This window comes from Erigeron canadensis, chromosome 1 (genome assembly GCF_010389155.1).
Source record: "Erigeron canadensis isolate Cc75 chromosome 1, C_canadensis_v1, whole genome shotgun sequence".
Taxonomy (NCBI): Eukaryota; Viridiplantae; Streptophyta; class Magnoliopsida; order Asterales; family Asteraceae; genus Erigeron; species Erigeron canadensis.
Genome location: NC_057761.1, coordinates 532,467 through 545,149, shown reverse-complemented (window position 1 = coordinate 545,149; position 12,683 = coordinate 532,467). Strand labels below are relative to the sequence as shown.

The following is a 12,683-nucleotide window of genomic DNA, read 5'->3' as shown; positions in this document are numbered from 1 at the left end:
AAAATGGATCGCCGGAACTGAGTTTCTTTTGTTTTGGGGGATGGCCGGAATGCTTTTTGGAAGAATTTTCTGTTTGGAGGGGATAATGTGTGAGGGAAGATGGAGCGGCTGCCTTTTAAAATTTTAGGGTTTAGTATTAGCGGCGACGTCGCCGCTAATAGTGGGTCCCCCAGACGCGTCTTTCGGTAAACCATCACTGCAGTCTGTCAAACAGGTCCCGCAGTATTAGCGACGACGTCGCCGCTAATACCTATGGTGGTGTTACCCTGTTACGCGCTTCTTTCAAAGAAATTGACAGGTAAAAATTTTCGAGTTTCATTTGGACTGGATCCATTGGATACCCTTGTAGTTGTGGCACTTTACATAAAGTTTTTATAAAAAAAAGAGACTACACATGAACTTTTCTCATCAACATCATGTGAGCATTCATCCATCATCATCATATATAATATATGCACTATTATTATACATTTATAATATATATTGTGAGACTTGCTTAAACAATCCTCAGTGACATTAATTAAATCATAATCTGACTTATTCACAGACTATATTTTAATCATAATACAAGTGTTTAGTATCTAAACAAGCCAAGAACAACAACATAAACAAACAAGATCCATGTTCTTAAAGACAAACAAATGTATGCAGGCCCCCTCTTCATTTATTTTCATATAATATGAGCATATATAATACATTAAATTACATTAATGGTGTTGGAATTTACCTTTTAAGATTATAGAATATATCAAGTGATTTCATCTGTACATCAATAACAAACAAATTCTCAGGAGCACCATTTCATGTTCTACTCAGAATGCTAATGCTGTACTTTACTATATCTCCTGATCTCCTTGATCCAAAAGGATCTGATTTACCAAAATTCTCGACATTGATTGTAAGAAACCGGACATGCTAATCCAAGTTCGTCTAAAGATTCCATCTTTTCATTATATCTAACATAATCTCATTCCATGTATCAATAGGCCCTGGTAAGCACCAATGAACGCAGTCGTTTGGAACCCTCTCCCGTTTCCCATTAGCAAAAGGATACGGATACATGTAAACCCCCGGATGTCCATCTGGTCTCATCAATGCTAATTTAGACACATCTAACGCCTCTAAACGGAAATCCTTTGAATTCTTGGCGCTTTCCTTGGCCGCCATTACCTGTTCCACCTCTTGTTTTCTCATCTCATAGTCCATCCCTTCTAGATTCTTCTCATTTTCCTCAAAAGGTCTTGTCTTTGAACAAGCCTCTAATGAATCCCAATCGCCTTCAAAATGGGCGGGTGAAAACGTTGTTACAATCACATCAATCCGCCTATCAACCAATGCCTTAAGGGTACTGTTGAATGCCATCCCAAAAACATCATAGAAACCAACCTCGGTGTAGTTCTTGCCATTACAATAATGACAACCTAGTACCGAATCGCCATAGTAAAAGACAGCAGGATGAAGATACCAATGACCAATTGACAAAATAACCATATCCATCTCACCCAAATCTTTAGCCCAAACATCATTAACAGAATCCAAATAAAGTCTATTATAAGGAGTTTCTTCTGATTTCTCAAACCCCTTAACAAGAAATGGTGACCAATAAACCGAAACATTAACATTGTGGGAAGCAAAATGCCATTTTCTGAACTTGTTGTCTTCACCATTGGTGTAAATAAGATTTGGAACAGAGACTGTAGCAAGCAAACATAGGAGGGATTCTAATTGGTTCCTAGCAATGGAATCACCAACAAATGCCACGTGTTTGTCTCTGGTTAATTGGAGGAAGGTATTGGGGTCAAACCTGGGGAGATGGCACTTGGTAGGCTTCCATCTCCAATAGAGATAGTCCATATCTGGCCTGCCATGGCTACCACAGTTCTGACCATCTTTGATTGTACCACATGCACTTGAGTTGTATAATGGACCCTTTTTGTCATGGACCCATTTCCCATTGGTGTAGTCACAACTATTGCTCCTAGTCCTACCATCTTCTTTTACAAAAGCTGAAAAATTGTCACACAAAACATAAACAAAAAGACAAAAAAATTCAAGAATTTGTAAATTTAATACGTACTAGTTTTCCAAATGCAAAAACCCAATACATCCAAGGTTTGATTAAATTAGTAAAAAGATTACAACTTTAATACTACCAAAAACATAAATGGTTGACTATATAGTCAAAAACCCAAGATCCATTCAATGTAAAGAAAAAGATAGTTTAATTAATGGTTTTGTCGCATACATAGAAACAGTGCAAGAAAACTAAAACCCCAAGAAAAAGTTCCGATTAGTAAAAAGATTACAACTTTATATATATATAGCATTATTTTTAATGGGTATAAAGATTGTACCTTTCGAAGCAGGTGTAGGTATTGTAAGATGATCGGCGGAGCCTGCGGCGGTGATGGTGGTGGTGGTGGTGGAGGGAAGGGAGGTAGAGGAAGGGAAGAAGTATAAATGAAAGATGGCTAAAAAGAGCAAAATATACAGAGCATAAGGCAACAGTTTCCTTCTAAGAGAATGGGGATGGTCTTTAAAAGGATTTGGAATGCCCATTTTTCATAAATGCAACAACCACAACAAAACCCCAGTTGTTTTTTCTTTCAAAGTCTTGATCTTTTTGTTATTAAAATAAGTGAAGGATTGTAGGGTTTTGGTGTGGCTTTTGTCAGTCGGTAGGGTGGGGATGGGAAGATTGAGGGTGGGGTGGAGATTGGGTCAAGAAACACAACAGAGAAAGCCATTCATTATATAAGGAAGTTTATTTTTTTGCCAACTATTTTGTGTTTATAAAAATGTGGTATTTGGTGATTGGTAATTTGGTAGTCAACATGTTGTCCATTGGGCCACGTGTACTAGATCGATAGAGTACATATCTTTCCCTTTTCCAGCTTTTCTTTCATACATCCCCTTTTTTTAAGTACCCAAACCAATGTTTTCATAACCGGACCAGATCAAACAACCGGCTTTTTTTATCGGTTACTGGTTGGATCGGTCGAACCGGATAAATTATAAGTATGATAAAAATATATGACATAAATAAGAACACATTTAATTTATATATAAAAAATATATATTATTAGGTTTAGCCCCGTGCGTTGCACGAGATAACAAAAATTTCTATCAAATAGTTCAACAAATGTTCAATATAAAAAAAACTGTCATCGAAGAACGAAGATATTTTTTTATGTAATGAAGTAAAATATCAAATGACAAAGTAATAAACATTATTAGAAGGAAAAATTATAAACCTCAAGATAAATCTTCACTTTTTTTCATCCTCCATCACCCCTTCTACAAGCAATGAATATTTCACCATTCTCTCACCGTCTATGTAGGAATTAATCTTGACTCAGTCATATTATCTAGTTTGAGTTGGTTTTATTTAAGTTAGTATTTGAGTTGGTTTTAGTGTTGCTTCAAATAAATGGTATAAAGTCATGGGGTTGACCGAATTATATGCAATTGAGAATATGGACATTATGGGTCATATCCATGACCAATTCCTTAGGTAAAGTTGGTAGTTTATTTCCTTATTTCCTTATTTAAGGTTTATTCAGTCATTGAATGAGAAATAGTTTCACCTTTGTTTTCTATATTTTTGTACGTATTTACTTTCTTTTCATATTAACATACATAATATACATATTGAGTGAGGTTGAGAGTGATAAAAAACAAAGAAAAAGATAAAACTGAAAAGATGAGAGGGTGAGAAAGAAACCAAATTTACACCACCATCACCACTTTGCTACCCACCCCTTTGGTACCCACAGGGTGGGTGGTGTTCCAACTGGTCACTGGTCGATCACCACCTTGCCTCCTTACGTATTACGTCCACCCTCAAAGAATTAAATATAGAGTATATAAAAACATGAATTCAACTTAAATTAAGACAACATTTTTTTATGTTTCAAGTAATCTAAAATTTATATTTTTGCAATATATTTATGTTGGAAAATATAAATTAAATATAAATTTAAAAAGTTTACATCTCAAAAGATATTATATTAAAAAAAATTAAGAATCATTATTATTTTTTAATAAGAATTAAAAAGATCTTTAAAATATGGAAACTTTTTTTATAAATATGGAATATGTCATTAATATATATTTTAGGTAAGAAACTATTATCATATATCTCTTTTATATATATGTTAAGTGTCATCTAATTATATAAATAATATTTTTAATAATTTTTTGTGGGATTTTAGACCGAATATCTATCATGTTTTTCAAAATATAAACAAAAATCTCATTAGATCAAGTGGTTTATGTTTCACATAAAAAACTTGAGATTGTGGGTTCTAATCATGCTTATGACTTTTTAATATGCTATTTATTCATAATTAATAAAACCTATGATGATGATTTGTCAAGTATGTATAGGTGTTAGCTTACGTGTCAACGTTTAAGAGACTAACGACTTGAGATCGTCACGTAGGAAAAAGATGATGTGACGAGTTCTGAGATATGTCACATCATCAAATTGGGATAGAGAATTATATATATATAGAGATACATACTATTAGCAATTGCCGTTTTATAAAAACTAGTATATGTATTATATATTTAATTTAGGGTTAAATGCAAATTTCGTCCTTGTGGTTTTTCGAAAAACGTCTTTCATTCCTCTGTTAGTTTTTGGGTTTGTTTGTCATCCCTACTGTGGTCTGACTTCCGTTAAAACCCACTCAATCCTGTCGTTAACTCCTCTACATGCAAGTCATGTGAGGGACATTTTGGTCATTTTATCTGCCTTTATCCATGTTCATTCTCTTGCCAGTTGTGTCATCTCAACAAAACCCATGAAATACAACTTAAACCCAAAAACAAAAACTATCTTACCAAATCGATTGCTTCGAGCTAAGCTAACCAAAACCCCTCTGATTTCTGATTTCATTCCATATCCTCACCTGGGTTTTATTCATTTTCGTAGAAATACAATCACATTTCAGAGGTGAGTTTTTCTAACTGGTTTAATCCTTTTTCTAAACATAGATTCACTCTGTTTCTACCTGAATCCTAAATTAGTTTCATTATATCAAATTCAGTTTTCATCCAAACCAAATTGAATTCAGTTATAACCCAATTAGTTTAATTATTTCAGAAGCCTAGCTTTTTACTGAAAAAAAAAAGTGCTTCTCCAAATATGATTGTACCAGATCCGGCCAAGAAATCGAGATGGAATGATAACTGTGATTGCTTACTCCTGAATTGTAATAGGTTTGTTGTTGTAAGTGAGTTTTGAGATATACGCAGATGTATGTATGTGTTTGTATTCGGGCTCCTCAAAAGCCGAGATCCAAATTTACAGGTGTGGTTTAAATTTTAGTTTGGGTTTAGTTTGTTTGTATAATGGCCGTGTATATGGAGTATGATACAAATTGATATAAATATTGACCCAAATTTAGATATAAATTGATATAAATATAGACCCAAATTTATATAAATCTATCTATGGATGGATGGATATAGAAATTGATATAGATGTAGACCTAAAGTGTATATAGATTTTCTCCGCTGTGTTTGTATGATAGTTTTATTTATTTGTTTTTAAGTTTATTTGTTTAGGTTGAAAGAAGAAATAAGAAAGGAGGTGGGTAAAATGACATAACTGCCTCTCACGTGACTTGCACGTGGGAGAGTTAACAACAGGGACCGTCTGGTTTTTAACGGAAGTCAGACCACAGGGATGAAAAAAATAAAATAAAAACTAACAGAGGGATGAAAGAGTCGTTTTTTGAATAACCGGACGAAATTTGCATTTAACCCTTTAATTTATATTTATATTATGCTATATAATAATAATTTAATACGTACTAATATAATACTCCCTCCGTCCCACTAATTGTGTTCAGTTTTGAATATTTAAAGTCTATTTTTTGTAAGTTTGACCTTAAATATTTTTTATTGTATTATATAATACTTGACGAAAGTTATACCTAATGAAAACACATCTAAGCCTTTATCTTTTCATATAATTTTCATCAAGTATTACGCAATACAAATAAAAATAATTTAGGTTAAAGTTATAAAGAAAATGACTTTTAAAATTAGGAAGTGGACGACGGAGGGAGTACATTAAAACCATAGATGGAAAATATGAGTTGTTTCCCACTATACCAACTTTCCCTTCTTTCTATAACATGTCAATTAAGTTTGACCATTCATTTACAAATCTTCTTTTTGAACGGCAAATTTCACATTCATTTACAAAATTACTCAAACAATTTTATAGCACATAGCCCAACATTTCTTTCTCTCCTATCTGAAGTAAACTACAAAGGAAAACTCAGTCACCCTATCTTCCGATATGAAGTTACGACTCCAGCTCCCATTCTCTCATTTCTATTTCTCCCTTCGCCGCCGACCTCACCGCAAAGATCTCCGCCGTCGCTGCCGACATGATCGCATATATTTGCTTACATTCAAGTTTCTCATGTGTTTTGACCGTCATTCCTCCACGGTGCAATAACAAATTTTTGCCCAAGTAAAAGAAAATCAAAACCCGGATCCGCCGGTTTCTGGTTCAACCCCCGGCTCCCGGTTCAATCGGACGGTTGGGTGCAAGTCCGGTTCAACATATATAGCCGAACCGCTAAGGCTGCCGATTCCCGCTTAACTGGTACGGCCGTCCGGTCCGGTCCGGTCGTGAAAACATTGACCCAAACAACCTCTTACCAACCTCCTACCAAAGAGAGGCGATGAAGAAATATAATAACGGAAGTATATATATCAAATTTTTATGAAATAAAGGGAATTATTAGGTAAATATTTTTAGGGTTTTCCAAATTACCAATTGCCATATCGGGGTAAATGGATGGTAATTTTTTGGTTACATGTATCATATTGATACCCAAAACACACACCGCATATAATTCATGTCCGATGAAGCATCATCTTCACACATGAAGCGCATAATATATTTCTCCACTTTTTATTAACAAAATTTGAAATTAACTATGACCTTACAATCTTCATCTTGTGGTTATATAGTAGCGGTACCAATTGCCAATATTGTTTAACATCTAATTACTCAATTTCATTTAATCAGTTAAATAAAAAAATTCCGATTTTCTTACTAATTTATGACCTTAAATGTCAATAAAAAAAACTTTTTTATAAAGAAATACATCATACATGCATATATTATAGATACGTGGATTGATAGTTTTTAAATGGCTTTTAAGAGTAGGGATTTCACCAATCAAGATATGTTAATCAGGTACGGTACAAATGCATGAGACATATCATGTGGATGGAAAAAGTTTTCATAAGGGTTTAAGATGAAAAAGTATAGTAACTTTTAATATTGTTTTTTCTTTCGGGTTTTGGTTCTTAAATATCATTTTCGATGGTGTATAGAAAAGGTTGAGATGTAGATATATTTACATCTTACCAAAGATAGAGAAATTGCTTTCAGGTTCAACCAAAAGGTAGAGAGGTTGTTAAAATTATTATCTTATAAAAGGACCTCCAGCCTTGCTAGATATGATGATCGAACCAATGACCCCTGTCTCCAAATGCAAGAAAATTTCAACCACTGATTCAACACAGTTAGATTTTGGGTGAAAGATGTATCAACAAGTTCATTTTGACACATTTTGATTTTGGGTGAAAGATGTATCAACAAGTTCATTTTGACACATTTTGGTAAGACAATATTCTAGTTAATAAGAAGTTCATATGTAAAACTAAATATAAGAATCAAAACTTGTTAAAATGTGTAAATTTACGGGTTTAGTGTTAATTTTCATCAATTCTTTCCTAGCCAAATGTTATCGATTAAACCCTACACTTATATAAAAATCTAAAATTTCATTAAAATCAAAAGACAATGCAACTAAATTAAAAAAACTAGAAATCCTAAAGCAACAATACTAAAAGAAAAGTATTGAAACAACACCACCAAAACAATGATAGTGGGATCATCTGTATACATTGGTGATGTCCAAGATCGTGTTACACACATGTTCAACCAAATGATCGCGAGGATGCGCAAATATCTGAATGTCTTGATCCATCACCTTTTGTCGTTGTTAAGCGACTTGAAATTGTAACAAATCTCGTGGAAGTTTCTCACATTCACAGATGGCGGCCATCGTGATCAATTGTCGGGCGAGCCTCCTTTCTTGTTTATTGCAAATTCGCCTCTTTATATGTTTGTTGGGTAAGTTGCGGAGGATGGAATATAACGTTGTTGAGGTGGTGGTGTGTGAATCTTGTGTCGGATCTTTCTTGATGTATTTGTTTGTGTAAGGATTCATTTTGTTGAGTGGGTAATGAAAGAGGTAAAGAGACAAATAATAAAAAAGTAAAAGAGATTTAATGTAAAAAAATGAAAAAATGTTTAAAGAAGTAAAATCAAGGTAAACTTTATAAAAAAAATTTAGAAAAACGGTCACATATTTGGTATTACCAAATAAATGGATAAATGGTAACTACAATATGCAGGCTCTAACATTTACTACTAACATGATGTCGAATTGTCGATGTGTTGAAATGTGTATGTGTTGATGCTAAAAGATGCCGATATTTGAGGAGTAACTTAAAAGAACTATATGTCGATTTCTTCTGCATAACTAAAAGAAGATATGTAATTGATTAGTTAGTTGACATGTTTTAATCATCTAGCCTATTCAATGGTATGATAGATGTAGGTGAGTTATAGGTTAGCTCGACATGTATTAGTATGGTTGGTGAGTTACGGGTTTTGTGAATGGTCATCGTTGTCCTAACGATAGCAAATGTAAAGTTTTGGTTGGATTAAAAAAAATAAGATTATCAAATATCCAAATAAAAGCATCACTCACGAATTAAAGTCACAGATTATAAGATCATTTCTATACATTTTTGTTGAAATAAATTAAAGACTCATCTAATGAAGTTTTGCCCGTTCACAAATACATTATGGAGTCTAGTGCTTTCATGGATAAAATTCTATTGGTAAAACCGTTCACTGTGCAAAAATTGTCTGATCTTCACAATAAACATGTTGTAGGCCCCAAGAAGTGTAAGCTAATCATTTTAATCATCTTGGCGTACTTTTAGACAAAGTTTGGAACAATTGCATATTCTCTAGCAAACCCGGCCAATCCATTTCACCACAATGGAACTATGAAAGTTAAAACCACAAGCTTTCCGTGGCTGTCTATCTAATCAATTTCAAACCATATTGATTAACAAAAATGGTATAATTTTAATTTTATTGTACTCTCTAACCTCTTGTTAGATTTTTATTCTCTTAAAGTTTTAATAAATTTTGAAAGTTTTCTTTAAACAAAAACACGGGCATGCGGAGACCGTGATTTGTACCCGGGCATCTAGCAAAGTAGCAAACCGAGTGGGATTAGTTTATTATTGTTGACCTTATATTATTGACATATGTTACCTTTAACTTATATTAGTGGAAAATTTGTTGGTCATGTCGGCCGGTGACCTCCACCTCACGTTTAGTACATGCAATCTCTCATATAATTTCACGCTCTATGTTGGTTTATTGACACATGGTTTCTTATATGTGTATTTTTTTTTAAAAAGTTGAATTTCATTTGATAATATTTATATTTATACGAGAGCAAGTACCCGCGCGTTGCGGCGGTGATACGATGGGTGTTATAGGTCATAGAGTGTGATAGCCAAATGTCTTAGCCGTACGGGCTTCGTCCTCGAATTTAAAAAATTCGTCGAAAGTATATCGAATGACATCTCTAATGAAAGAGCATGAAATTTTAAGAACACCCATATAATTTTTATAATTTATCGATGTACGGCTTTTGAGATAAAAGATTTTGAATGAATTAGAAGAATAAATAATTTATGGAGGAGAGAGAAAAAAAAAAGATTGGTTGAGATTTGAGGAGAGAGAAAAAGTGTTAGGTAAATATAGAATTGATATATGAGTACTTTGGAAAAGTAAATGTTGAAACTTAAAATGTAGATAGGGGAAATCTCTTTATAATATAGTATAGGTAGTTGATTTATATATAATAAAATATGATAATGATCTTATATTTAGAATTTAAATTGAATTTAAATTTCTTGTATCTAAATTTATCTAATATCTAATAATATCTTATAAAACATTTTGCCCATTTTTATTAAAGAAAAGATGATTTGAACTACCAAAATACCCTTATTTTTTAATCAATAATTTAAATATCTCTATTTAATATACCTATAATAACTTTAAATCTCAACCACTCATTGTTTTTTCTCTCATCCAGAAATCATTTTATTTTTCTAATTCATTCAAAATCTTTTATCTCAAAAACCGTATATCGATAAATTATAAAAGTCGTATGGGTGTTCTTAAAATTTCATGCTCTTTAATTAGAGATATCATTCAATATACTTTCGACGAATTTTTAAATCCGAGGCCGGAGCCCGTACGGCTAACGCATTTGGCTATCATACTCTATGACTTAACCTATCACCCCCACCATCTCACCGCCGCAACACACGAATGCTATCTTTGGTATATTAGAGTTAATTGCAAGATTGGTCCCTGTGGTTTGTACGCTTTAGCAAGGGGGTCCATTTTTGAGAATCGTTGTAATGGGGGTCCCTATTTTGATAATTTTTTGCAAAATTGGTCCAATTTTAACGATTCAGTTAAAGGGGGCCATCAAGTGTGCACGTGTGCCGCACTTGTGGGGGTATTTATGTACTTTCCACCCCACAGGGACCCTCATTGCTAAAATGAAAAAACTACAGGAACCAATTTTGCAACTTTTTTTAAAATCTATCACTAAATAATATCTTTTAACTTTTCAAAAAAAAACCTTGTTAAATAATTAACTTAAATATAATTTTTAACACTTTTAAACTTTTCATGATTATTTGTTGTTAAAAAACTAAAAACATATTACCACTAAAAATTAAAGGGTATTATTTAGTGATGGATTTTTAAAAATTGAAATTTTATAAAACTTTTTAAAAAGTTAAAAGGTATTATTTAGTGATGGATTTTTAAAAAATTAAAAGTTTATAAAACTTTTTAAAAAGTTAAAAGGTATTATTTAATGATAGATTTTTAAAAATTGTAAGCTTATAAAACTTTTTAAAAAGTTAAAACGTATTATTTAGTGATGGATTTTTAAAAATTGTAAGTTTATAAAACTTTTTAAAAAGTTAAAACGTATTATTTAGTAATGGATTTTTAAAAATTGTAAGTTTATAAAACTTTTTAAAAAACTATTAATATAATTAATAATTAACTTAATTAAAGAGATTGTAACATACAATTAGTAACTCTGTTCAAATAATATAAATGTCATATTTGGTATTATAATTATCTATTCTCGTGTCAAACACAAAGGAAGGTAACAACATTTTTTGGAATAAAAAAATATACTACTAAATAAATGCAAATAAAAAACTTATAAATTCTAATTTACAAATATAAGAAAAACCGAACTAGTAATTTGATATTTGCCTTAAAAAATAAAATCTTTGATATATTCTTAGAAAGTAAATATACGTTATTATGTGAATTGGAGTTTAATCATAAATTGAAGTATTTATAAGTTTTATAATTTTTAGTGATAATATGTTATTATTTTTTAAACAATAAATAGTCATGAAAAGTTAAAAAGTGTTAAAAATTATATTTATTAATTTAACAAGATTTTTGCTTTTATGAAAAAATTAAAAGGTATTATTTAGTAATGGATTTTAAAAATCGTTGCAAGATTGGTCTCTGTGGTTTTTCTATTTTAGCAATGGGGGTCCCTGTGGAGTGGAAAGTATATAAATACCCCCACACGTGCGGCACACATGCACACTTGACTGGCCCCTTTAACGGATCCGTCAAATTTGGACCAATTTTGCAAAACATTCTCGAAATAGGGACCCCCATTACAACGATTCTCGAAAAGGTAATTGTTTGATCAAATAATCGCACTATGGCTCAACCGGAGGTGTGAGTAGGGTTATTGGTGTTTATTAGCGATTCCCTTACGATCAGAGGGTCCGAGAGGCCGCTTTACGCCGGATGGTTTTATGTCTAAGTCGATTTGTTCAACTTAGGCTTTATTTTAGGGTTTTCTCAGAGGTCGAGTAAACTAGGTGTGAGGGTTTTATATTCGTACTATGCGTATGAATATGCCGTGAGGCTCCTTCTCTATTTATATAGAAGGTAAATAACCTGGAGAGGATGGTAAGAGAATTAGGGTAAATCTCTTCCTCCTTTGTGAATATTTTGTTTCCTTTCTTAAGGAGATTTGTGGTAATCTTGTTACCTAATTGTGTCCGAGTATATCGGAGCTTCGATATATGTTCAATGGATTAATTATAGGAAAGATCTATTATTTGATCTTTATTGTATATCTCCTCGCAGCCGGGTGTTCGTTACCTTTAGAGCTCTGGGGTAATTATGTTGAGCTGAGGCCAAGCTCCGTTATAGCTTTACCTGTACGAAGACGACTTCGTTTTCTGCTTCTGCTTCGAGTACGGAGCTAAAGCTCTGTATGGGTATATTATCAAGCCCCCCAATCTGATGGGAGATTTTATCCGTAAAATGTCGCATTAGACTTAACACGGTGTCAAAATGGGTAAATGACCCGTTTGATGGTATTCATGATTTGTGAACATGTTGATGTTGTAAATTGGTTTCAAACGTGTCTATATGTGTCTTGGAAATCTTTGGAGTGTTTTGATGAAGTTCTTGTGAAATGTAA

The 12,683-nt window shown here is 32.6% G+C and overlaps 1 protein-coding gene and 1 long non-coding RNA gene across 2 annotated transcripts; one reads left to right on the top strand and one right to left on the bottom strand.

Moving 5' to 3' along the window:
* Positions 1-627: 627 nt before the first annotated feature.
* LOC122581807 (protein ALTERED XYLOGLUCAN 4) lies at positions 628-2,742 on the bottom strand. The gene is made up of 2 exons (XM_043754094.1): positions 2,355-2,742; positions 628-2,006 (listed from the first exon to the last, which is right to left on the bottom strand). Exons 1-2 carry the CDS (start codon positions 2,557-2,559, stop codon positions 931-933), a joined length of 1,281 nt encoding a protein of 426 aa, XP_043610029.1. The 5' UTR covers positions 2,560-2,742; the 3' UTR covers positions 628-930.
* Positions 2,743-4,852: 2,110 nt separating this feature from the next.
* LOC122586748 lies at positions 4,853-5,334 on the top strand. Its single transcript, XR_006322057.1, has 2 exons — positions 4,853-4,960; positions 5,111-5,334. It is a non-coding gene; the product is annotated as an uncharacterized LOC122586748 (long non-coding RNA).
* The last annotated feature ends 7,349 nt before the right edge of the window (positions 5,335-12,683 follow it).